The sequence below is a fragment of the Fusarium graminearum genome, chromosome 4 (assembly GCF_000240135.3).
Source record: "Fusarium graminearum PH-1 chromosome 4, whole genome shotgun sequence".
Lineage (NCBI taxonomy): Eukaryota > Fungi > Ascomycota > Sordariomycetes > Hypocreales > Nectriaceae > Fusarium > Fusarium graminearum.
The window spans coordinates 5,042,327-5,066,415 of NC_026477.1; the positions used below are offsets into that span (position 1 = coordinate 5,042,327).

Genomic DNA, 24,089 nt, shown 5'->3' on the forward strand with positions numbered 1-24,089 from the left:
ATTAAAATTAATAGATTTCAAAGCTATTTAAAAATTAAAATTATAATAAGACTTAAATAAATATAAAAATTATAATTATAATTAAATAAGATATATAATATAATAATATTTATAATTAAAGAAACTATAAAACTATAAGAGTATTATAAAGAGATTAAATCTCTTTATAATACTCTTATACTATTTATTATTTAATTATCTTAATTTAACTTTATTTATTTATATTTTATTTCTTTTATAAGTTATAAGAAACTTTAAATTAACTTTTTATAAAAGGTTTTTAAAATACTATAAGTTATAATTAATAAAATTAAAAAATACTTATTATAATATTTAAAAACTTTATATATCTTTAATAAAATAGGTTTTATATAAATTTAATTATAATAATTAAAAAAAAAAAATTTTAAAATTAAAATTAAAAGAAACTTATAAGGGTATTAAAGTCGCTGAACCTTTGCAGAAGGCTTAGGCCCCTTATATACAGATGTGTAGCACAGTTATGGCATATTATGCCATAACTGCTTGATTTTTTAGTCTATTAGGAAAGTGCAGCATGCTACCTGTACTCTTATAAAACTTTATATATATATAAATAAAAATCTAATATAAAATTAAATATATAAAGTAAAACCTTTTATAGTTAATTAAGCAATACTATATAACTTAATCTCTTACCTTTATAATAATAACTCCCTTATAATAATAATAATTTAACTGTAATTCCAATAAGGGCTTAGCTATTAATACTAGGTACCTAGGTACCTTTAGCGTCTCGGTTAAACACCGGGCCAAGGCAGCAAGGCAATTAATCTTTACTGTTATTCTCAACAATCTTCATTATACCTTAACTTCATTTAATAAGGCAAGCATAATAACGAAACAGTCAAGTGAACGCGAATCGCTTTATCTCCCTGGCGATACCCATCAATTGCTCAACAGTAACGAGCCTCTCTCAACTAGGGCCGGTAACGCGTATCACGATCGCCTCACAAACCATGTCGACGCGACGAGCCGCCTTGTCAGTAATAACCTCCCGAACCGCTGGTCCAGCCATTGCCAGGTTTTCCGAGCTCTATATGTTAACTTTTGTCAAACACAGGTCTCTCTACCGTCGCTCGCTAAAGCTGGCGTTGGATTGGGCTGTCCACCGACATTTATGGCGTGGCCAGGCTCTCTATATTCGCTCACTATTTGAGGCCAATCGCAGTGTCACTGATCCCCGCCATCAAAGGGTTGGTTCATATGGACTTGTGGAAGGAGACACAAGAGCTGATGTCGTTATACAGGCGCTGTTGACTGAGACAGAGAAGTTGCTAGAGAGCTGGAAACACCCAGACCCTTACACTCCCCCGACAGCTCCAGGAGGTAAGTTTGGGCAATCAGCAAATGCAGTCAATCTTGTTGAGGCGATTATTGACTCCAATATTCAGGTTCGAAGTACGAGAGAAACCTTCCATCACCTGTTCTTGACCGTAAGTATCTGCCCAGTCGACCCAATTGCCCTGATCGTGAGAAATAACATGTCAGCAGCTCCCCCGCACCCTGTCAACCGACACTAAACAACGACACTTCATTATTTGAGTTGCATGAGGAGATATATGTACATAGAGGTTATGGATCTCCTACATGAAGGAACTGTAGCATGAATCAAACAAAATTTAGTCACCTACACCACGATTAAAACGAAATCCGCAAATTTGCATTACGCATTTGATTCTACAACAATTATCCATCGAACGAAAGAATTCACTTTCTGAGTGCGCGAATTAGCTGCCACCACGCTGTTCTTACATAGCGGTGCTGTCTCAAACCCAAGAACACAGATCAAGCGGCTAATACATGTTCAAGCTGACAACTGCAAGAGGCTGGGCACAGTTCAACATCACTGAGCAACAAGTTGATCTTAGAAGTATTCTTATTTCATGACCATAGCCGTGGGGGATTATTGTACAACCCGAACGCGCGAATAAACTGATGAAAAGCAACCGTGTAAACCCTTAAACCGTGACCCCTTTGTCATGACAACCGAAACAACCTGCCATCGCATGGAAAAACAGAACCAAATGACCCGATTACAGCTCCATGCTTGAGGTCTTGCCAGTCTTGCCTGTCTTCTTAGGCAGAAGGTCTAAAGAAATTGTTAGCAAGAGAATGGTAAATAGCAATACGAGTGGCTTACTTTGGTGGATGTTGGGGAGAACACCACCCTGAGCGATGGTGACGTGACCCAAAAGCTTGTTCAGCTCCTCATCGTTTCGGATGGCAAGCTGAAGATGACGGGGGATGATACGGGTCTTCTTGTTGTCGCGAGCAGCGTTACCAGCCAACTCGAGGATTTCAGCAGCGAGGTACTCGAGGACGGCAGCGAGGTAGACGGGAGCACCGGCACCGACACGCTGAGCGTAGTTGCCCTTTCGGAGGAGACGGTGGACACGACCGACAGGGAAAGCGAGACCAGCCTTGGAGGAACGCCTTGAGAAGAGTTAGCATTGGAGATCAAATATTGACGCGACCAGATAGGCGCGTTAGAGGTGAAGAGATAAAAACTTACGATTGCGCGTTCTTGGAACCAGAGGCCTTGCCGCCAGACTTGCCGCCGCCAGTCATTTTGGAGGGTTTGTGGTTTGGGGGGGTTTGTGGTTAAAAAGGGAGTATGTGAGTCTGAAAGACTGTGATGGATGAGAGTGTCGAAAGGCTTGGTTGTGATGACAATTGGTGGATGAGAAGTGGAAGAGATAAACGCTGACGGGGGACGTAGAGGTTAAGTACTTTTCGCGTGTCAGAGCTCTGATCCCAGATCACTCGCAGCTAGCAACGCGATGTGGCGCTAACCGGATACGGCGAAATTGAGGTCAAGCTCTGCATTAAAAAAATAAAATCGACCCCCCTGGCGCGCTCGCATCATTAATGGGTCGCTCTCCCCAGCAAAGTAATAAAACCAACGGGGACCTCTTCACACTCGCGCTCGCGGAGTTTCCAAATCACTTGCGCGTTGTTCTGTTCCTTTCTACCATGTCTATGCTACGGGGCTTTTTCGACCTGGGTTTTCATTCTTCGTCTCTTTTTCTTTTTTTTTTCCTTTTTTTTTTTTTCCTCTGCCACTCTCTGATCGGAGCGATTTAATGATTGGAGGGTTACGCAACTCGGAATCAGTACTCTTTTCAGGTAGTTTGGGTCTCCCAGGTTTGTGCTCTTGGACCACGTCCGCCTTATCTCGTTTGATTTGGTTTTGTCCGGTTGCTCAGTTGTTGCTTGGTCGGCTTCTCTGGTATGGAGTTTCTGGGCCTGGTTCATCCACTCAGTCTGTTTGAACTTGGGTTTTCAATTTGGTCTTATTTTGAAGCCATTCAACCTGAAAAAGTTTTAAGTTTTTGAAGTTTGAGTCATGTTAGACGGTGAGGCACATTTTGAATCATATTTTTTCCTTTGAACTTGACCGATATTCATCACTTTATGGTATACACAACTTCAATATGTTTCCGAATTCCATATTTTAGATATAAATGAACTTCAAATTGGCTTCTTCGACCCCAGATTAATGTGATGTGACGTATATAGCATGTACAGATGATCCACAAATTGAATTCCCCGGGTTTTCGATATCAGATCTCGTCGAGATCCGTCTCGAATACGGCCACCGGGGAGCCAACAGCCCTATAGGTTTCGGTCATCGGATCTCTTGTGGCTGGATAATGTGGAGAGAATCAACGGAACGGGAACTTCTTGCATTGCTGCGCCGGGAGCCGAGTGGTGATGTGTCGCCGTAATGACGGGTCGCAGTCCGAAGTCTTCAATACGGAGCGGAAGCGTTGATGAGAGCGCGGGTACGCAGGGCAGGGATAGAGGGCCGAGCATGTACGAAGGGTCCAAAGGTGCTACATGTTTAATTTACGGATATATCATACAGGTTCGAGTATTGTTGCATCAGATCTCAAGAATGGCGGTCATCACGCCAACGTTGGACAATATCTATGAAAATAAAGGACATTGTACATTCAAGCAATGGTTTCGAGCATACAAGTAGATTCACCTGTGAACATAGATGAATTGTGTATGTAAAAGGAAAGAAGTGAAAGCACATAGGAAGAATGACCCGTGTTGAGACGCGAGCGCTGAGGGCCTGTGTGGGTGATGGCGATGGGAGACTGAGTGAAGTCGCGATGGATGGTTTGCTTGACACGAAAATCAGATGCTTGCTTGCTTGTATCAAAGATGACGGAAAGGATGAATGTGGTGGGGGCGCTCTTTTGAAGCTTGAAGACGCCAAGTGGCCAATCAAAAAAAAGAACCATCATCCATTTTTTATTTCACCAGCAGCAACGGAAAAGAGGGGCTGGCATGTCCCTCCCCAGCAGCCCAGCCTAGATCACCTCCGGCAGCCGCTAAGTGCAAGCACGCGTGCGCACGCCCCCCAGGCAATCAGTAACCCGCTAACAGCAACACGCGCCCAGCTACAAAAACCCAACCCACCCCCCGATCCTCTTGTTTCGCCATCAACTTCCATCTCACAACAGCATCTTCTCGCCCTTCAGCAACTTGACCAACGCACGAGTTCTTACTCAACCGAAGCAATCAACCACTCAACTTTTTTCACCAACTCTCTCAAATCTTTCGAAATGGCTCCCAAGGCTGCTGACAAGAAGCCCGCCTCCAAGGCTCCCGCTACTGCCTCCAAGGCTCCTGAGAAGAAGGATGCCGGCAAGAAGACTGCCGCTTCTGGTGACAAGAAGAAGCGCTCCAAGAGCCGCAAGGAGACTTACTCTTCTTACATCTACAAGGGTGGGTTTCAATCCGATATCTATCGCGCTCTATCGCGTGTTGCAACAGAACGCGTCAAGCTAACTTGTATATCCAGTCCTCAAGCAGGTCCACCCCGACACTGGTATCTCCAACCGTGCCATGTCCATCCTGAACTCTTTCGTCAACGGTATGCTTTTTCCCCTGCCGCTTAGTTCAACTCTTCTAACTTTCAATCCAGACATTTTCGAGCGTGTCGCTTCTGAGGCTTCCAAGCTTGCCGCCTACAACAAGAAGTCCACCATCTCTTCCCGAGAGATTCAGACCTCTGTCCGCCTCATCCTCCCCGGTGAGCTTGCCAAGCACGCCGTCTCCGAGGGTACCAAGGCCGTTACCAAGTACTCTTCCTCGACGAAATAGGTGGTTTCATAGCTTGATTTGTTTTGGGCATTTGGTTTTTCACGCGTGGCATCAGGGTGTCATGAATCTGAGGTTTCACGGGGATCCAGCCCTGTTTTTAGGGGCCTCATAATGCGTTACGGATGGTTTTGTTTTTTATCCTGGGGGCAATGTCTTCACACACGGGCAACGGGGTTCGCGGTTGTACAATAAACATCGAGAATAGGGTCTCGATCAAATGAATTCGTGCACATTAGCTTTCTGTCCCCTTCTTTCTATTATGTGCTTGATTCTTTCACTAAAGTCTACAATATCTCACAATCGGAGTGGAACTCCATCGCTTTTAGCCATACATCTAATCTAGCCCAGCCCAGCCTTGGATCGTTTCATGGTCTGTGTAACCGGTTGCATGATACCTTTGTTGTCAGATGCGCCCAGTGCCGTTCCCATACTCCATCCCATTTTCTCCAACATGGCTCTTCCACGGTTCTCAATGCCAAGTTCAGGTGCTGAACCACCGACAACCTCACCATCTTGATATGTGGCAGCTGCGACAGAAGCACCGCCACGAACGGGAGGTAGTCGTTTGCCTTTCTTGCCCTTCTTGTCCAGTCGAGGGAGATACTTCCGATTCACGCGATTAAAAGCTTGATCAAACATTGCTTTGACATATGGAAGCGTACGTCCTGTCCGATAGAGTGTAGGTCGTCGTTGATCACCTTTCCCTATCGATTTGGACTTGATTTTGAACTTATTCGCCAGCTCATGTATTATCTTACGGGCATGATTGTCCATCGGGGGCAAGATAAGCCTAGCAATGTGTAAGTCAAACGTGCCACTATTAGTTAGAGAGGAAGGAGCCTTACTGTTCATCGCCACTGATCATGAATGTTCGCATCTCATCTCCAACTTGGTCCATGTTCATTCCGTCTGGATATTTGATGCGCAGATCATCAGGGTTAGTTTTCTTGCCCAGCATGCCAAGTGCACGCATCTCCTCTCTCTGTCTCTTACGCTCCGACTTCTTAAGTCTGTCGTTCTTCCAGCTTGTCTGGAGTGTTGCCTCTAGTTCAGAATCAGAGAGATTGAAGTTAATCTGAGCTCTCGCCCCTTTGCCTTTGCGGGGGCGCAGGCTTGGTCGATCCCAATCCATCATGTCAAAGTCGTCAACCAACATTTGCTGCCGCTTCGACTTCTTGGTGGGTTCTTCGCCATCAGAGTCTGAATCACTCAGGGAGTCTCCAAAATTGACATCCTCCATTCCCAGGTCATACCCTAGCTCGTGGCCAGCAATCAACCGGGCCAATGTCTCGTCGTCGATATCGCTTGCAGGATCATCTCCGTTGTTGGCGTCAGAATCGTGCTCCGAGTCTTCGTCTGATTCATCTTCATCTGTGACATGCGCATTTATGGTAAGTCGTTGTTGACCATTGGTGTTGGTCAACCCACTAGCATCAGAATCCATGCCACCCTGTATAAGTTCTTTGAAATACTCGTCCACATCGGTGTTCTCTTTCAAATTTGCAATGTAGTCGGCGAGGATTTCATCCTCTTCCTCCTTCACGCGATCGATTTCTTTGCGTTTGTCACGCTGCTTCTGCTTCTTTTCCTTCTTCGTCGCTTTACTATTCCGCAACGATTCTGTAAGAAACTCCGGGGCTGGGGATGGCTCCGACCGTGTAAACTCGTTGGTGATAGCTTGTTCGACGACACGAATCTCGGCTTGCATCTGCACCATGTCGAGATCAGGCGCGGGTTCGGGCTTTCTCGGGGCGCCTCGACCCTTAAACAGTATAATCTCCTCACTGGAGGTGCTGCTTCTCGAAGAGGGTCGTTCGGGTATCTCGATCTTCGGCTTGTCGAGTTTCTCCTGCAGTCCGTCTCCTTTCAGATCGAAGAAGAAACAGGGCGCATCCATTGTGTCATCTTTTACAGTGATCCTTTCTTGGATGGCTTCTTCAAGATCGTCGGGTCCTATAAGCTCATCCTCATCACTTCTGTCGGGGTCCTCATCTTCTTGTATTTCTTCGTTCGCTCCCGTGGTTTCCGACTCTTGATTCGCTCCGTCCATAATCTCGTCGAGCAACTTCAGGGGCTCGCTAGGGCCAGCGCTTACAAATGTCACTGGTCGCGACCGTAGGCTAGAGTGTCCCCACGCGGAGTGATCATGTTGCGAGGTCTGACGGGCTTCGTCGGCAAGTGTAAATCCAACTGTAATGTGTCAACTCTGCGCGGAACACCCGTAAACTTTGCGCCGCCCGTTCTGACGATTCGATAACTCTTACCAGTTTCGTCTCGGGTGAAGTTGACTTGTGGTGACGTGGATAAATAATTTCCGCGGCCACGAAAGGATCCCCTCCCCCCACGACCTCCTCGTCCGCCTCTGGCGTTCTTTGCGCCACAAGGCGCGGGAGCTCCCTTCCTGTTTCTGGCCATGATTGTGTTAAAAAGAGACGGCCTTCATATTGTGTATTCGTATCAACGGGGTGGTAAACGAATATATGAACAGGTCAGCGCCCTAAAATTTGGGCTCTTTGATGGAAGGGCGTTGTAGTACAGAAATTTGCTGATGGCAAACAAACGAGTCACCCCGCCGTGGACTTTTCTATGTTGCTGGTCTGTCGATTGGCTCGGAAGAGATTGGGCGGCGTTCCGGATTCTATCGATAAGTGTCATGGAAGTCTGAGATCCAATGTCGCAGTGGCGTTCCATGTTAGGCGGGTCCAGTGTTTTAGACGCGCAGGGGTCAACAGGCAGGTGCGGTACATACCGTGTCACCTATCATGCCATCATGACTTCCATTTAGTGGTATAGGGTGGGAAGGAGTAATCCGGCTTCAGTAAACAAAGCTCGTAATTGTTCAGCCGGCTTCGCTCTAATCTACTTAATATACACCTTGTATACTTATTTATATCTATGTATACTATCGAAGTGTTTCTTTATATACTATTTGAGCTTTTGTGGTACATACGCGATGTTTGTTATTTTTATACCATTTCTTTCCAAGTTTGACTAAATATGTGAATGGAGTTAAGTAGATCGTTCTTTCTTATCAGGTTTATAGCGTCCACTCCAGCATCAGCGCTTTACAGAATAAACGCGTCTCTATACGCGTAGATGCTTACATCAAGAATAATAATTTCACGAACAAGCGATTTATATACCAGATGACTGTATGCATTTGAGCCCAGCTCTTCATCTCATACCAAGAATTCTGACATGAAGGCGTGTCGCAAATGGCCCGTGCACATAATTCATCGCGTGCGTAAGAGCTCCACTCTGACCGCAAAGTCTACCTCAAACGCTCTCGCCTTAGCAGTCGCCTAGTCGCCCATCGCCCTCCACCTCCGGATAGGAGTCACAAGCTGCTGCTCCCCCGCTACCCACCGGCCCCAGCTGACTCCCCACTGGGCCGTCTGCCTTGCCTGTTACCTTTCAACATCAAGCTGCCCTGCCTTTTAAACAGGCACAGTTGTCTTTTCTGTCTTTCAACACACTGAGCTAGCTTCATATACCGCATCTATACATATTACATATACATCGGAATGGAAAGGGCCATGGCCAACGTTGACCTAGGACCTTATCGGCGAATTGTGCAAATATTCTGGGACCCCGAGCCCACTAACGATGTCGTCCATGATCAACCAGTCTGGTGTTTGGGACGCTCCTATCGGTTGAACGGCAAGAAGAACATCAAGGCCGACGACCACCACCCGCAGACACCTCCATCGGTACTAAAGGCTGAAACAGAAACTCAAGAAGCCCACGACACAGCTCAACCGCCTAATCCACCAACAAATGCACCCGACACACCTCCGGACTCGATATCGAGTAGCTTCTCTTCATCACTGGCATATGACGACCCGGTGGTCGACGGGGGATGGCCATCTGGGTTCATAAGCGATTTCGAATCCAAGATATGGATGACGTACCGATCTGAGTTCGAGCCCATCCCACGTTCCACCAATCCACAAGCTACATCCGCACTTTCATTGTCCATGAGACTCAAGAGTCAACTTGGAGACCAAAGTCCGTTTTCTTCGGACAGTGGGTGGGGATGCATGATTCGTTCAGGACAAAGTATGCTTGCAAACACCATAGCCATGGTCCGCCTAGGCAGAGGTAAGCCCAAGTATTCATGACAGGTCCATCACGCTTCTAACATTTAGGAGATTGGCGTCGAGGGGAATCAGTAGAAGAAGAATGCCGCCTGCTCAAAGACTTCGCAGATGACCCTAGAGCTCCTTACTCGATTCATAGCTTCGTTCGACATGGCGCCAGTGCCTGTGGCAAATACCCTGGCGAGTGGTTTGGGCCATCAGCGACAGCCCGTTGTATACAGTATGTTAACACACATGTGTCAAAGCTGCCAAAGTCACCCTAACATGTATCATAGAGCATTGACAAACTCCCACGAGTCCTCAATCAGAGTATACTCAACTGGTGATGGACCCGATGTGTATGAGGACGAATTCATGCAAATTGCAAAGCCGCCAGGCGAAGACTTTCACCCCACACTCGTGTTAGTAGGAACTCGACTAGGAATCGATAAAATCACGCCGGTGTATTGGGAAGCTCTGATCGCAGCTCTTCAGATGCCGCAATCTGTAGGAATCGCAGGGCAAGTACTATCAATATATCACCCGCACCTTCAGCGCACTGACAATACGCAGTGGTCGTCCATCATCATCCCACTACTTTATCGGCGCGCAAGGATCTTTCCTTTTCTACCTTGATCCTCATCATACAAGAGTAGCCCTTCCATATCACGAAGACCCCATCGAATACACCAGCGAAGAGATCGCATCGTGCCACACCCCTCGTCTGCGCCGCATCCATGTCCGTGAGATGGATCCCAGTATGCTGATAGGCTTCTTGATCCAGAATGAGGTTGACTGGCAAGAACTGAAGCGAAATGTCAAGCATGTGCAAGGCAAGTCAATTATACATATAACAGACCGAAACGCAGTCCTTGGAGGTTCAAGCGAGGGCCGAGAAAGCGCCATTGACGAAGTTGAAACGTTGAGCGATGATGATACGGATACCATTCATGAGGCATAGGTTTGGGCACAGGGTCCGGCGTTTTGTTATACATTGCGGTTCACATTGATGGGTAGCTAGGTATGGGTATTATTTGGGATAGACGATGAAATTGAACTGGACGAATTTCCTTGTGACAGCTCGCTTTGCCATTAATGCATGGAGCTGACCTGGCATGGAATTTCACCCGCCGGTCGTGTGTCGAGGCGATGTGAAGAATTAAAAGGCTGCCGGGAAAAGTCGCAGTTTTCCCATTTGCTGCCAACCACTGGTGGCTAAGGATAAGAAGCGACCAGTCCGTCCTCCTTATCGCTGTTCTCCTTATCATATGTCATTGCATTTTCATCCTCCATCTTGACTTTTGCGGAACATCCCTAACTCGCATCAACTGCATCCTGACATCGAAGAGCTTTCGACGCCATTCTCCCACGGTTGCGATAAGACAAGCACTTCTACTCCATCTGCAAGATCATCTTGTTTGTATTGTTCGTTTCCTTTGCGTTGCCTTTTCCCCCCTTTTTTTCCCCGTTCATGACAAGTCTTATCGCAACCGTGGGAGAACGGCGTCGAAAGCTCTTCGAAGAGGTGCTTCCTCCCTGCTCACGCGTTATGACGCTTCAGAAGCTGGAGGTATCCGCTTCACGGAGTTGCATGTCGCTGCGGCACGTAGTCCCACGAGATATACTTATTATCATATGGCATGTGAGCCGCCCGCATAGAGTTGTTTATCGTTTCTTCTTCCCGTTGCCCCCAGTCACTGGTTTTAGTGCGGCATGTCCCTCGTCACGGATATGCGCGAACAACTTGGTCCTGGAAGTGAATGACTCTCCACAATATCCACACTGTGGCTTTCATCTTTCTCAGTATACAACGCTTAAGTTGCAGCGAAATCAACGTACTGAGATCTCCTGCTGTGTTTGTGCAGCTGCAGCCTTCTTGGCACGCTTTGCCTTTGCCTTTCCAACCTTCTTGCCTTGCGCAGGCTCATCGACAGATAGATTCTGAACAGATTCAGATAGTTTGTCTTCATTGGTCTTGTTACCATCCGACTTGTATTTGCTGGCGTTAGCTATTCTCTCCTCGACAATGTCTCTTGGTGCATAGTCGGTGTCATCCGAAGCGTCCGTAGAATGCGCAGCTACTCCCTCCTGCAACCCATCGTTGGCAGAAGGTGCAGCTTGTTCGACGGGAATGGGGCCCCCCTCGTCCTCGTCCTCCATCTCCTTGTACTTGCTGGATGTTGTATCTCCCCCCTGACCGTCCTGGTTGGCGGTCTCCTGGCTCTGAGGCGATGCCTCGTCAAGCTGCAACTCAGCACCTTCACGCTTCAGCTGCCGGCGCAATTGCTGAACCGCCTTGGTATGTTTCTTGCTCTTCTCGTGCGCTTCAAGCTGCTTCTCGCTCTTGAAAGTCTTATTGCATACAACACACTCCAAAATCTCGACCTCGGACTCCTCCTCAGACTCCGAGAAATCACCCTCCACTCCATTTTCGTCAGACCGGGCCTGAGCCCATTCAGGGATTTCAAAGGCAGACATGCGCTCCTGATTCGCTGCGCGCGATCGGGCGGCCTGAGCAGCAGCAGCGTTGCGCAACGAAGCTTGGCGCTCGTCATGAGTCTGGGAGTTCGGCAGGTATCTGGGGTCTCTTTTGCGCACAAAGCTCACTAGGAAGTTGACAGCGTCGTTAAATTCTCGTATAGCATCGTCGCGCATCTTCTTGTTCTCCTTTTCCATCAAGCGGCGAACACGGCGATCAGGGGCATCAGAAAGGCGGTACTTGTCTTTCCAAGCGAATGACTTAACTGTTGAGAAACCAGCCCATGCATTATAGAAAGGCTTGACGACATCTTCGTAATCATCGTCGGATGAGCCAAAAATCGGGTAGTCTCGTACGCCGAGGTCGTCGTTGTCTGCAGCTACTTCTTCCTCTAATGCCAAATGCTCAAAGGTCTCTCTACAGATTCCATAGAAGCCAGTTGGTTCATCATCGAAAGGCACAGCAGCGTTGAACTTGCGGATCAAGCCCATAATCTCCTCGGCCGATGTAAGTCGCACATTTCGGAAGGTAGTGGGGTTCCCTCCGTCCCCGTCGGCATCTCTTCCGCTCAGGATGGCGTCTCGGTGCGAGTCGTACCATGCTCTCTCTTGAGGATCGGACAGGATCTCGTAAGCGGTCTGGACTTCGGCAAAGCGACGTGTGGCATTTTCGACATCGTTGTAGTTGCGATCAGGATGAAGCTCGAGAGCCTTTCGACGGTAAGCTCGCTTGATCCTGTATGATGGTCGTTAGCAAGAAGTGACAGAATAAGTTTATTTGGGAGAGCTACTCGTCATCTGTAGCTGAACGCTCGACGTTTAGCAGTTCATAGTAGCATGTCTTTGCAACAGGAGCAGAACCCTCAGCATTTGAGGTCTCGGAAGATTGTTGGGCGCCCATGGCTACCTACTTGGTTAGCAACTTGGGCCTTTGACAAGATATGGTATGGTCAGGTAGCCTTGTGTTTTTGGACAGCTTGGGGTAAAGTTTTGGAGTGACAGTGGTTTATTTATTTATAATCGTCACTTGCTGAGTGCTGTGTATGTCGGTAGGCAGTGAGGGATGGAGGGGCATCGTGGGGCAAATTTATCAGTACCTAGATACAGTACTTTATGTATTTTGTATAAAATTATCCCCGCACGGATTATCTCCGCTATTAGATGGTTTCTGATGCTTTTTCTTCTTCTAGAATTTGGAGAAGCATGTAAGCTCATTCGCTGCATTCGGGCGGGTATCATGTCTCCATGCCGAATGATTCACAAAGAGTCATCCAAGCTTGCTTTATTAGGTATTGAGTTTAAAGCAAGAACCTGTTACTCACACATTAACCGATGTTTTCATGGTGCTTGATTTATTCTGTATGTAGTTTAGTTGCTGCTTGTAGCGTTTATCAAATACACTCTATTGGTGCTGTCAAATTAATTACCACGACAAACTCTTGGAGTTCTTCCAGACTCTAGTGTGTTTGTTTACATGTGTACTGATTTGTCAAGAAGATGGGTGGTATGGAGCTTTCCCTACCCAGTACCAACAGGTACTACCTGCAAATACATTGTATGATTGTTGCGCCATTATAGACGGATATGTTACTGGTCGGCCTCGACGAGCAAGCCTAATCATGGCGTTAAACTATAGAACTAAGCCTCCCATTGAATTAATTCACCATGAAGCATTTTCACAGGTGAAGATGTGCCTGCGCCAATAACGAAGCCCACGTCGAACACGAGGCTGAATGGAACGAATCAGTTGCCTTTGGGGGCAGGGATCGACAAACTAGAACAAGCACAGACAAAGTTCGTGAGTGTTTTCTAGATCGCTTTGATATACTCTTATAGAATAGGTGGCGTATATACTCTGCACATGCTGGCTGTGCTGCTCCGTTGAGTAATCCATAACTTGTTTGACTGCCCGGCAAGTAATGCTGAAAACAATCATTTGACCACTTTTTGATCCATATCATGGACCAATGGCCAGCCTCGACAATGTAAAGCAAACCCCATCGAAATGCGGAAAATCGAAAAAGAGAGGGAGAAAAAAAAGTATGGGGGCACGACATACCTACATATTGTAAATGCCGGCTCGGTCAGCGAAAATGGATTGACAAGCTGGGTCTTTATGTTCCTGTTTGATTCATGCTTTCGGATGCCTCTATTTTGTCATTTGCCGGCAAGAGATTGCCGAGAATCCACCCAGGCACGTACATCATGACTTGGGTACATGTATTTGAGAGAGTAATATGAGGCAGAAAGTAAGAAAAAAGAGGACATGACTACCTCCAGAGGTACCCGAAATCGGTTGGTACATGGAGTAACTGGGTTAGCGATATTCCTCTACGTGGGCGAGTCTGAATAGAGTAAAGTACAGACCCTGGTTTGCCTACTTGGGCTCCTCGATATCGATCTTTTCCACCCACGAGGTCAATCAATAACCAATACCCAAAGACCTAACTTTAGAAACCATCCATCTCCTCATGTTCATCCTCATGTCTAGACCCCCAGACCCAGATCCAGATCTAGGTCCAGGTCCAGCCCAAGCCTGTTCACGCGGCGCAAGTTCATGACTTGATTCTTTAACCATTTATTCCCACTCTTTCACCTTTTTCTTCGTCGTCGTCCTCCTCACCTTTTTTTTCTTCATTCTGCGTAAAGTATAATCTTTCGGTTCTGCTTTTGAAGCCTTTGAAGCTCTTGGAACAATACCTCTTTGTTGCTGTTGCTGCGTTGCATCTCCAGCGTCCCCTTTTCTCCCTTGCTCCCCCGTCCCAAGTGTTTTGCCACCAATCGTCGCCTAATACTGCAACTGGTCGCGTGCCTCTTATGCGAATAGATCTGGAATTCGGCGCAGAATCAGTTTGGCAGCCATGAAGTTTGGTCACGATTTCAAGGAATCTCTTCGAGCTCAAGGTTTGTCTAAACTACGATGGGTCTGAGCAGAATGATTCATATTCAGATTCCCTTCTAAATGGGCATATTTTTCTCTAACGTACAACGCCTAGATTTTCCCGCTCATTGGGTTAATCATGCAATTCCCTACAGTCAACTTAAGAAATGTCTCAAGAAAGTCGCCCGTGAGCTGCATGAGCTTGGACTTGATCCTGAGACGTTGCGCGAACTTTTGAACCCCGACGCAACGTCTCCTGTGGCCTTGAAGTATAAGCTCAACGGTACGAACCTAGTACTTCCAACGGTTTTCCCCTCCATCAAAACTGACTTTCCACAGACGGCACCGATTCTCACCTGCGCCCAAAGCTTACCGTTCAAGTCCATCTACAGGATGGTGTCCCCATCGACGCTTCGCTTGCACCAAACTCGCGCGACTTCCTTAATAAGATTGCTATTAATTTGCCACAAAATCAGTGGTCGCATGCGGGACATACTGCCAAACCGCAAACCCACGATGATGTGAAAGGTGCCGCATCACCTGATACCGTTGCTGAGACTGCCGTCGCACCCTCTACCGAAACAATCGATGCGCTTGCCGACCAAGCTAACGAGAAACTTGTTATAACGCTGGCCGATGAGAAGGTCAATACCGTCGAAAAAACAGCGACCGATGCTGATCAGCACAACCCTTCCGCCGCGACCCAAAATAATGTCTCCAACGAAACCACGCTCAATCCGTCCCCAGCCGATGTGACCACAGGAGTCTACGAAGTCATCGAAGTTCCTCTCACTTTCGATGCTGAGTTCTTTGAAATGCTCCAGAGCGACGTGAATCATCTGGATGCTCTACAAACAGAGGAAGAGAAGACCATGACCTCGGAGATTGTTGCCCTTGGAAAGGAAGTTGAACAAGTGGTAAAGCCGAAACGTTTCTCCAAGACCGATCTGGCACGTTGGCGACAAATCTTCGAGCTTTATCTGGACGCCGAAATCTTCTTTGCTACTCACGAGCAAGATCACGGACAACGCACAAGCCAAAAGGCTCTGAAGCAGCTGCAATGGTTTCAAGACCAGGTGACCAAGCAGAATCTAGTTCAGGACTTCAAGCTCCCTGAGAGTAAGGCGGCCTTCACTCGCTTCATCAACTTGAATGCGTCTCTTCTCAAGAATATGCAATTCCAAGAGCTCAACAAGACAGCCGTTGCCAAAATCCTCAAGAGTAAGCGAATGTTTGTCCCTTTGTACGATAAGCTTACTGATCCCCATAAGAATTCGACAAGCGGACGGCGTTGGGTGTCGCAAGGAAGTTTCCTACCGTCGTTCACTCTGACAAGCTCCTAGCAGGCACTATCGCCCGGGACGTCTGCGCACAAATGTCGCAAGAGCTTGTCTCCAAAGTTCCTCAGCTCAATGATTACCTTTGCCCAGTCTGTTTCTCGGTGGCATATATGCCAGTCCGTCTAGACTGCCAACATGTCTTCTGCATTCGCTGCGTCATCAAGATCCAACGTCGAAAGGAGAAGCATTGCCCATTGTGTAGAGCAGACGTCGTTTTGAAGGCTTCGGCCATGAACCTTGACTACGAACTTCAAAAGTACATGAAGAAGTACTTTGCAAAAGAAGTAAAAGAAAAAGAGAGGGCAAATGAGATTGAGCGGGGTATTGAGGATTATGGACCTGGTTATGTCCACCAGGAATGTTGCATAATGTGAGCTGTCAGGAGCTCTGGTACACGACATGACATGATACGGCCGCCACAAATACTACAGCATACTTGAGCGATTGGAATTTGAATAGACTTTGGAATTAGCAATAGGAAAAGGCCAGGTGAGGTTTCTATTGTTTCTGACTAAAACGGACCATGAATTTGGCTAATTAGATTCTTTGCATTTGTGTAGTAGATTGTACCGTGCATAACGGTAGATAGCATCAGCTCTCTATAGAAATAATATGTGCAAAGCGGAACAGCGCTTTTGATATTACTTCATCGTCAGCCTGTAACTGTCACGGCTTCGGCTGCCTTCAAGGCGTCTGTGAATATGTCACCAAGCTCAGTAGTGTCTTCTAATCCAACGCTGACACGGATAAGATACGGGTCGACGCCAAATGACTCGGCCCACTCTAGTTCTTGATAATGTGCCAGGAGAACATACGGGGATACCAGTGTGAAGTTGGTTCCTAAACTCGGCCCCTTGGCCAGAGGCAAGGCGTCGAAGAACGCCTGGGCGTACTCCTTGCGTTGGAACACAACAGATAGTAGACCGCCATATCCTCCATCGGGGAGCCGGACCTTTTCGTAGTGCTCCCTGGAATCATTGGATTTGGGGTAGTATATCCGCTTTACAAGGTGATGATTCCGCAGCACCTCACAAATGGCGTCGGAGTTCGCGTTGGTGCGTACCACGCGAGATTCATAATCGCGGCTGTTCCTTTCCATGAAGACAACATCCTCAGGCCAGTAATTATCCTCGTAGATTTCCTCCATGGCTGCCTTGAGCGCTCGATAGTACTTGCTATCAGGGTTGAGGACAAGACCTCCGCCCATAACGTTGGAATCGCCGGAGAAAATCTTGGTCAAGCTGCTGACAACAATGTCTGCAACGGGGAGGACGTTGATGTTGGCAAATGTGCCTATTGTTTCGTCAATTACGATAGCAAAATCGTACTCATCGGCAAGTTTGCGGATACGGGTAAGGTCAGGACATGTCAAGAGGGGGTTTCCAGGGAACTCGCAGAAGAGGCCTAGGTATCGCTCGCCCTTTTTCAATCGTGCCTCCAGATCATCAAGGTCTTCAGGCGATGCATGGCCGTAGAAGAGACAGCCGGGACCAAACTTCTGGAGAATTTTGAGCGTGTCGACATAAGGGAAACCAAAATTAATGCTTTCGGCCGGCTCTCTTGCATGAAGCAGCGCACGATGGGCATTGAAGATGGCGTTCATGCCGGCAGGGTAAAGGTAGACGTCGGTCTCTTCGAGGCTGGGTATGCCGCGAGTGTTGGATGTCATGGCTGGTAGCGGACCGTTGTTCATGTCTACCTCGTGAGCCATAGCACCCGCAATACGTCTACGAATCGCAGACTTGGCACGCTCAACCATGGACAGGTCAAGATTTCTACCAAAACGTTCCTCGAGGAACGTCGAACTCTCAATAGACTCCACTGGATTCTCTGGGGAAGTTCGTTTAGGTGCCGTAGGTACTGGAGAAGAAACACCATCGATTGAGCCAGGGCGAGTGTAGCGTCTTGGACCACGGAAGGGCCTGCTTTGAACAGCCTCGGGAGGGGTCCGGGCAGCCGGGATAAGAAGATCATCATTGAAGAGACCATGACAAAACTCAGCACGCCTGCTGGAAGTACCCTCTCCAGTATGTTGCCAGTACTGTTTTGCAACAGGAAATACATCAGAGGGGTAAAGCACAGCAGAGATGGTGGAGGTGAGTTTCTTCAATACAGGAGAGAGCTCCTTTGACTTGTCAAGAGCAAAGTCGAAGATGCGGACCTGACTCGCCAGCTCAGGGGAGATCCGTTGGACTATAAAATCCAGACACCGCTTCGCTACTCGCGGCGTAGGAAAGAGCATGGCTTGCTGGCCAGGACTGCCATAACGATCCACGATTTCTTTGGCAAAAGCCTGGATGCCTCTGTGAACAAAAAAGCTGTTTGGTAGCGTTCGGTAAGTAAGAGTACCGTGTGCAATGATGCATGAGATTTAACTCACCGAGGGTAGCCTGTAGTCATGCGGTTCACTACCCAATCTTCACCCTCTTCGTATCCGACATTGGCTTTCCAAGTTGGAAGAGAGACACTGACAGCCTGAGTTGATGAGACAGTTAGTAACTTCGTTTCACATAAGAGAGAAAAAAGGACTATGCTGAGTGTTGACTCACATGTGCTGTATCAGAAGGGATGGATTCACCCAGGCCAATTACCGGCATGATGATGTTTCTCTTCTCCAAGATGAGATATGAAGAAATCAGTGGAGGGGAAAAGGAAAACAAAGGATGAACGAAGCTTGATCTGTACCTGCCAAGGTAGGTTTTTGTACTTCGGAAAATAAGTGCTATATTAGTAGGTACCTAGTAAGTTGATGTGTACAATCAAAACGGCTTTTTTCCCTTGAATTGGTGGCGTTGTGGTTGGACGAAGAGGGAAAATGGCCGAAGACCGGAGGAGAGCCCCGGTCTGTGTACAGCAATTATGAGCCTTGAGCTAGAGCGATTGGCCCCAAACCTGGAGAACTATCTACCTATGCCTGCTAGCGAGCAACTCCGAAGTGGGACAAGTGACTCGTTATTAAGGACAATTCGGGGGAAGGTTTAGTTGATTGACCACAGTGATGAACTTGCTCTACTTTGTGCATGTTGTCATTAATATAATGAGAGTGGAATTATGGCATTTCGGAAGAAACTTTGCGAATAGGTCTTGTATTGCATGCCTTGAGTAATATCTCACTAAACACAAACTCGACGACTATTTTGCTGTGACGGTATCAACTTCGACCCCCGCACAACACCAACCAACAATGTTGGAGCCTCATAAGTGGGCTGCATCCTGATGATGCGGCATATTAAGTGAGGGGCGTTTAGGTCTTCAAAACTGGGTGCAAGGAATACACATGAGTGAGTAATTGGAAATAATGCGGCGATAGACCACCGAGCCGAATCTTTGGTGTAGTTATGTCCTTTCTGTATTGTATGTTTGTAGTGTGTCCTTCTAAAATGCATCTCTGAATACCTATATATGTCTTTCTTATTTAAAACCCATTTCCTGTGTCAAGTCGTACCAGAGTGGAAGTCTATGGCTAAACCATGACTGTTGTATTTCCAATGCATCGTACTTTAGGAAAAAGAAAACAAAAGATGAATGCAGTGTCTCTACTCATCAACGTTTGCGAGATTGGAGCATTGAACATAGCAGAAACCGCAGTGTTTTCATGAGAACGCCTCCTCCGATGCTTAGTAGATGAAAAAGAAAAGAAAAGAAAATAAAAGAAAAAAGGAAAGAGACAGAAGATAAAATAAAAAGAATGAGAGCAAAAGAACACTTGAATTCAGTTCGAAATCAAACTCTCAACAAGGAACTTGTGTAGCTTTATATCCAATGTGTAACCAGAATACCGCCCAGTCCTTCATTTCATTCTGTCAAACCAGTCTACTCATCATCAGTCGTGTCATCTGGTCGCCGCTCGTGGAAAAATACATATCGTCGTCATCGTAGTACGTCTTTATCGTATCTTGCGGCTTCGTCTGCTTGGTTTCATACCGACACAACTGATACTGTCGCTAGGAGCAACACTGACCATATCGTCATCCCACTCAGCGTGACTACTGCCAACGCCGCTCATCGGTAAACAGACATCCCTTGCAGAGACGTAGCTCTGGGCCTTGCCTGGAAAGCCCATATGCTGATACTCAGGCCCACTAGCCATCCGGGGCATATTATATCGACTCCTGCCTTGACCTCTCGGCATCATGTCGTCAGGGACCTCATAGATGTTTGGATCCAGAGGAATCTCAGGAGCATCAGGAACTTCGGGCACCTCTGGTGCTTCCATGATATCATCATCCACATCGGTACGTGAGGAACGACGAGGAGCTCGTGACGACGGACGCGATCGGGTAGAAACGTACGTTCGCTCATCGTCGTACGTAGGCCTATTACCACGGACGACCGATCGTGATGACTTTGGCGGGCGAGAGCCCGCGTGGCTTTGGCGGTCGTCGTATTTGCGGCTGAACGGCGCTTCGCTCTGAAGATCGTCGGCCAACACGATAGACTTGCTACGACCAGCACCTACTTCGCTACGCGCACGCATACTTCTTGGCTTCTCGGTCACAGGGGGCCTTGATGATCGGCGACTTCTTTCGAAACCATCTTCCGGTGGTGGTCGTGATGATCTGCGACTGCGCCTGTCATAGATGTCGCTGGGTGGGGGCCTTGATGAGCGGCCGCTGCGTGGCTCAAACCCGTCGTCACGGACTCTCGAAGTATGGCGGCTACGTGTTTCGTCAAATTCGTAAGTGTCTTCTGGGTGTCTTGACGGGCGCCGACTTCGTGTTGTCTCATACCCTTCATCAGGCGCCTGGCTTGGCGATCGAGCTCGAGAAGGAGCGACACTCCTTGCAGTGCTCTTCGTAACAGTCCTTGTGCTTGGGGCAGCACTATTTGCAGCAACACTTCTTGCCGTACTCTTGGCCACACTTCGTGTTCTGCTCCTACTCCTGGCCCGGGTGTTAGAGGCCCACGGATTCTCTTCGTTGTAGGGAACCTGAGTAAGATACTGTATTTGGCGGGGCGGTGGCTCGTCCGGAGAGTCTTCACTGCTGTCTTCCTCTGTATACCCGAGGTTCTTTGGTGGGTACGAGTTGTGGTGAGACATTTTGCGGGGTGCGTAGTCGTTCTGCATGTTCTGTTGGAATGGATAGCCTTCTGGGTATACGTCTGGGGCCGGGAAGCCACCATGGCCTCGGTAGGGCAGTGCTTTGGGAGGATATTGCGAGGCATTGGGAGGATAGTCGCCGTATACGGTTCGGCGCTCTTCGTGGTGCAGTTTATGAACTGGTGGGGCTTTCTCGGGGAATGTCGAACGTCGGGGGAGCTGGGGGGCTTGGCCTTCGTATTCCTGTCTTGGTTTTCGTTCTCGTTCCTTCGCCGCGTGACTCGCGAAACCGTATGTAAGAGCTGCACCAGCAGCGGCGACTCCTAGAATGGCGCCCACGACCGTAGTGGTGCTGAGGCCGTTATTGTTGGAGCTCTGTCGAGGCGAAACGGATACTGGTTCGTCTTCCTTCTCGGGATGAGCGGCGGCGCGTTGGGCCATTTCGGCAGCTGTGACGGTGTTAGGACCGTGTTTGGCGGGAGACTGACGGGGCTGAAAGGGTGGAAGCCCATCAATAGAAGAGGAGGACGAACGAGCGGAAGCGACAGGCTGTGGCTGTGGCTGTGACAAGGAGCGGTTCCTGGTGTGTATTTTACGAGTCGTGTGAATGGTAGTTTTATAAGTCGAATGAGAGGCACCGTCGTAGGTCCATTCGATTACTCGACCATAATAGTCTCGAGGACATGTAGGCTGGCGGTAGACGACCTGAATAGTGTTGCCGTCAAGGTCACGTACTGTTGCTCGCCTTGGGGGTTCACCGCCATCAATGCCCAAACGAGGACTGCCAGAATAAGTTGGGTCACTATCGGCCTGAACGGCCAGCCACGGATTCGCGGTGAGGGCGGCCTCGTAAAAGTCAACGATCTGTCCTGGGGCTGGTACCGCAATGACAACCGTGGAAATCCTGACAGGGTCGAAAGGGCGGGACACCTCACGGATCTGAAGCACTGGCTGAGGTCCTTTTATTTCCTCTCCTCGCCCGTCGGTCAAGGCTTGGCGATGCTTGCCTCCAGTCTTGGTGACACCAGCTGTAAGTCCGTAAGTGACTGTTCCGATGGATGAACTTGGATCGCGAGATTCGTTCAAGTATCGCAGGCCAAGTATTTGTAATGTTGCCGAGTAGAAAGACGAGGATGATGCCAGGTGCGACACCTCAACAAACGGCACCGTCATGGTCTCTTATAAAGTCCGTCAAGTCGCCAGGAACGCCCGATCGGCTGCCTGCTACGAGGTACCCGCTCGGATGCCTTGGCCGAATGATCTTGGAGTCTCGTAGGAACCCCAAAAACTCAGAAAGAAAACAGATACTCAGCTCGTGCTTGACTGGCTGAGCAGTGCGTGTAAAAGAGAGGCGGGGGCTGGTGGGGAGACTGGAATATCGGTCAAGACTGGTGATGAGTAATGATGAAACAAAAGTATCTACCCAGGCAGGTACTGAGTAAAAGAGTAGGTAGGTAGAGTCAAGGAGTAACTAAAACAACAACCCCAACTTTAGACGGAGCAATTAAAAAAAAGGAAGGAGGAAGGAGAGAAAAAAGGATAACAGATCAGAAGGGAAAGGATGTAAAGAAGAATGATCCCAGAAATATTAACAAGTACAGCGAGGCAAGCAAATGTTGGCCAGGTGAGGTGGCGGAGTGGATGAGAGAAGGCGGTCGAGAATGAAATGGTAGGGATTGAGAGACGACCAAGGCAAGAAACAAGGCGTAGAGTATCCGATTCGGTGCCCTGAGCCTGACTGAGACGAGATGAGGTGAGTGAGTTGGCGAGCTAAGGTAAGGCAAGGTAAGGTGAAGTATCCGTAGTGTCGTGCGAAAAGAAGGACGGGAGCAATCCAATGGGTCCGTATTCTGGAGTGTGGTCTAATAAAAGTCGGGTGGTGAGTTGTCTGCTCCTTAGTCGGTCAATTGCTTGCTTGCTTGCGGCTGGCTTTATTGCTCGGAACACCCTGACGCCCAATTTATGTTGACAAGATGGAATACCCAGGTTCAAGATGTGAGATACTCAAGGGCGTAAAAAGATCGATTGGTATCCGAGATCACAGATAATCCTCGTGATTCCCGATCAATGAGTCAATGCGAAAAAAAAAAAGAGTACCTGAAGCCAGGATGCTGGATAATAAATGAAAATACAAGGTGCTTGAAGAGAGGCTGGCAGCGCAGGCGATGCTTAGGAACAATTGAAGCAATTGCTCAGAGAGGGGACTTGAGACTCTAGAGACTCTGTAAAAGAGGAGAGAAGAGACTCGAGGAGAACCGAAAGAGGAAGAGAGAAGAAAAGGAAGATGCAGCTAAAGAGAAGAGACCAGCTGCGTGCCCTCAAAATAGAGGTGTTGTGATGGTGGGCTCTTATTAATTGACTACCTACTAACCTACCTAGTACCTACCTCTTAGTATATACCAGCTTAGGTACTACGTTAACAGGTAGCATCTGGGCACTTGCTACAAAATCGACCCCTTAGAGTTCAGTGCTCAGTCTTACTGATGGGCTCAGGTGTCTCGTCTCAGCCAACCCTCCCACTTCGTCTCATAACGAGTGAACGGCCCAGTCCTGCACCTCTTGTGACTGTGGCTCTGTGACTCGTTGACATCTGACCCTCTCAGGCCCAGCTTAGCCATGGGGGGTCAAGGTCAAACACAGTTAGAAGTGTTCTTGTGTAGGTACCTTGATACCGTCCTCCTCCTCATTTGGTGCGAGCATATGTCGCTTGAGTCACATCGTATTATACCATGCCGGATGAAATCACAACCGCCACAAGACCTGAATTCGATACGGGAGGTAAAGCTGTGAGCTGTCAAAGAAGGTGACATGTATGTACTCAGGTAATCACCCTAGAATAATGTACAGTATTTGTGCATCTCTGGCAGTACTGGGAGGTGTATAAAGGTGAGATTAGGCACAGAATGTGTCCGTAAATCCCGCCCGTCCATCGTGTCTTGGGTTAAGGGCCCACTAGCCCCGCGCCATCCGGCAGCACCCGCTCATGATCACCCCCTGAACCCTTCAAATTCTGGACCAAAACGTCGGGCTAGCTTAGTGCTCAGGTCGCTATGAAGAGTTCGTACAATGGGCAGTGAATCTACTGTATTTATCAACCAAGTCCAAATTAT

General features: G+C 48.0%; 9 protein-coding genes across 9 annotated transcripts; 4 read left to right on the top strand and 5 right to left on the bottom strand.

Moving 5' to 3' along the window:
• Positions 1-998: 998 nt before the first annotated feature.
• On the top strand, positions 999-1,562 carry FGSG_11628 (uncharacterized protein; the record flags this gene model as incomplete). The annotated part of the gene is made up of 4 exons (XM_011329516.1): positions 999-1,021; positions 1,103-1,368; positions 1,434-1,475; positions 1,534-1,562. The coding sequence occupies 4 exons, from the start codon at positions 999-1,001 to the stop codon at positions 1,560-1,562; spliced, it is 360 nt and encodes a 119-aa protein (XP_011327818.1).
• A 336-nt stretch (positions 1,563-1,898) lies between these two features.
• Positions 1,899-2,720, bottom strand: FGSG_11627 (uncharacterized protein). Its single transcript, XM_011329517.1, has 3 exons — positions 2,555-2,720; positions 2,183-2,475; positions 1,899-2,131 (listed from the first exon to the last, which is right to left on the bottom strand). Exons 1-3 carry the CDS (start codon positions 2,608-2,610, stop codon positions 2,076-2,078), a joined length of 405 nt encoding a protein of 134 aa, XP_011327819.1. The 5' UTR covers positions 2,611-2,720; the 3' UTR covers positions 1,899-2,075.
• Positions 2,721-4,495: 1,775 nt separating this feature from the next.
• Positions 4,496-5,415, top strand: FGSG_11626 (histone H2B). Its single transcript, XM_011329518.1, has 3 exons — positions 4,496-4,782; positions 4,859-4,930; positions 4,982-5,415. The coding sequence occupies exons 1-3, from the start codon at positions 4,620-4,622 to the stop codon at positions 5,158-5,160; spliced, it is 414 nt and encodes a 137-aa protein (XP_011327820.1). The 5' UTR covers positions 4,496-4,619; the 3' UTR covers positions 5,161-5,415.
• An 84-nt stretch (positions 5,416-5,499) lies between these two features.
• Positions 5,500-7,575, bottom strand: FGSG_13661 (uncharacterized protein; the record flags this gene model as incomplete). Its single annotated transcript, XM_011329519.1, has 3 exons — positions 5,500-5,950; positions 6,006-7,350; positions 7,425-7,575. 3 exons carry the CDS (start codon positions 7,573-7,575, stop codon positions 5,500-5,502), a joined length of 1,947 nt encoding a protein of 648 aa, XP_011327821.1.
• A 1,109-nt stretch (positions 7,576-8,684) lies between these two features.
• Positions 8,685-10,200, top strand: FGSG_09858 (uncharacterized protein; the record flags this gene model as incomplete). The annotated part of the gene is made up of 4 exons (XM_011329520.1): positions 8,685-9,261; positions 9,400-9,480; positions 9,538-9,661; positions 9,813-10,200. 4 exons carry the CDS (start codon positions 8,685-8,687, stop codon positions 10,198-10,200), a joined length of 1,170 nt encoding a protein of 389 aa, XP_011327822.1.
• A 704-nt stretch (positions 10,201-10,904) lies between these two features.
• Positions 10,905-12,618, bottom strand: FGSG_09857 (uncharacterized protein; the record flags this gene model as incomplete). Its single annotated transcript, XM_011329521.1, has 3 exons — positions 10,905-11,027; positions 11,079-12,453; positions 12,509-12,618. 3 exons carry the CDS (start codon positions 12,616-12,618, stop codon positions 10,905-10,907), a joined length of 1,608 nt encoding a protein of 535 aa, XP_011327823.1.
• A 1,722-nt stretch (positions 12,619-14,340) lies between these two features.
• Positions 14,341-16,312, top strand: FGSG_09856 (uncharacterized protein; the record flags this gene model as incomplete). Its single annotated transcript, XM_011329522.1, has 4 exons — positions 14,341-14,621; positions 14,714-14,881; positions 14,938-15,819; positions 15,870-16,312. The coding sequence occupies exons 1-4, from the start codon at positions 14,579-14,581 to the stop codon at positions 16,310-16,312; spliced, it is 1,536 nt and encodes a 511-aa protein (XP_011327824.1). The 5' UTR covers positions 14,341-14,578.
• FGSG_09855 (cystathionine gamma-synthase) lies at positions 15,897-18,649 on the bottom strand. Its single transcript, XM_011329523.1, has 3 exons — positions 18,488-18,649; positions 18,319-18,413; positions 15,897-18,256 (listed from the first exon to the last, which is right to left on the bottom strand). Exons 1-3 carry the CDS (start codon positions 18,533-18,535, stop codon positions 16,591-16,593), a joined length of 1,809 nt encoding a protein of 602 aa, XP_011327825.1. The 5' UTR covers positions 18,536-18,649; the 3' UTR covers positions 15,897-16,590.
• Positions 18,650-19,733: 1,084 nt separating this feature from the next.
• Positions 19,734-21,420, bottom strand: FGSG_09854 (uncharacterized protein; the record flags this gene model as incomplete). Its single annotated transcript, XM_011329524.1, has 3 exons — positions 19,734-19,738; positions 19,863-20,596; positions 20,669-21,420. 3 exons carry the CDS (start codon positions 21,418-21,420, stop codon positions 19,734-19,736), a joined length of 1,491 nt encoding a protein of 496 aa, XP_011327826.1.
• Positions 21,421-24,089: the final 2,669 nt, after the last annotated feature.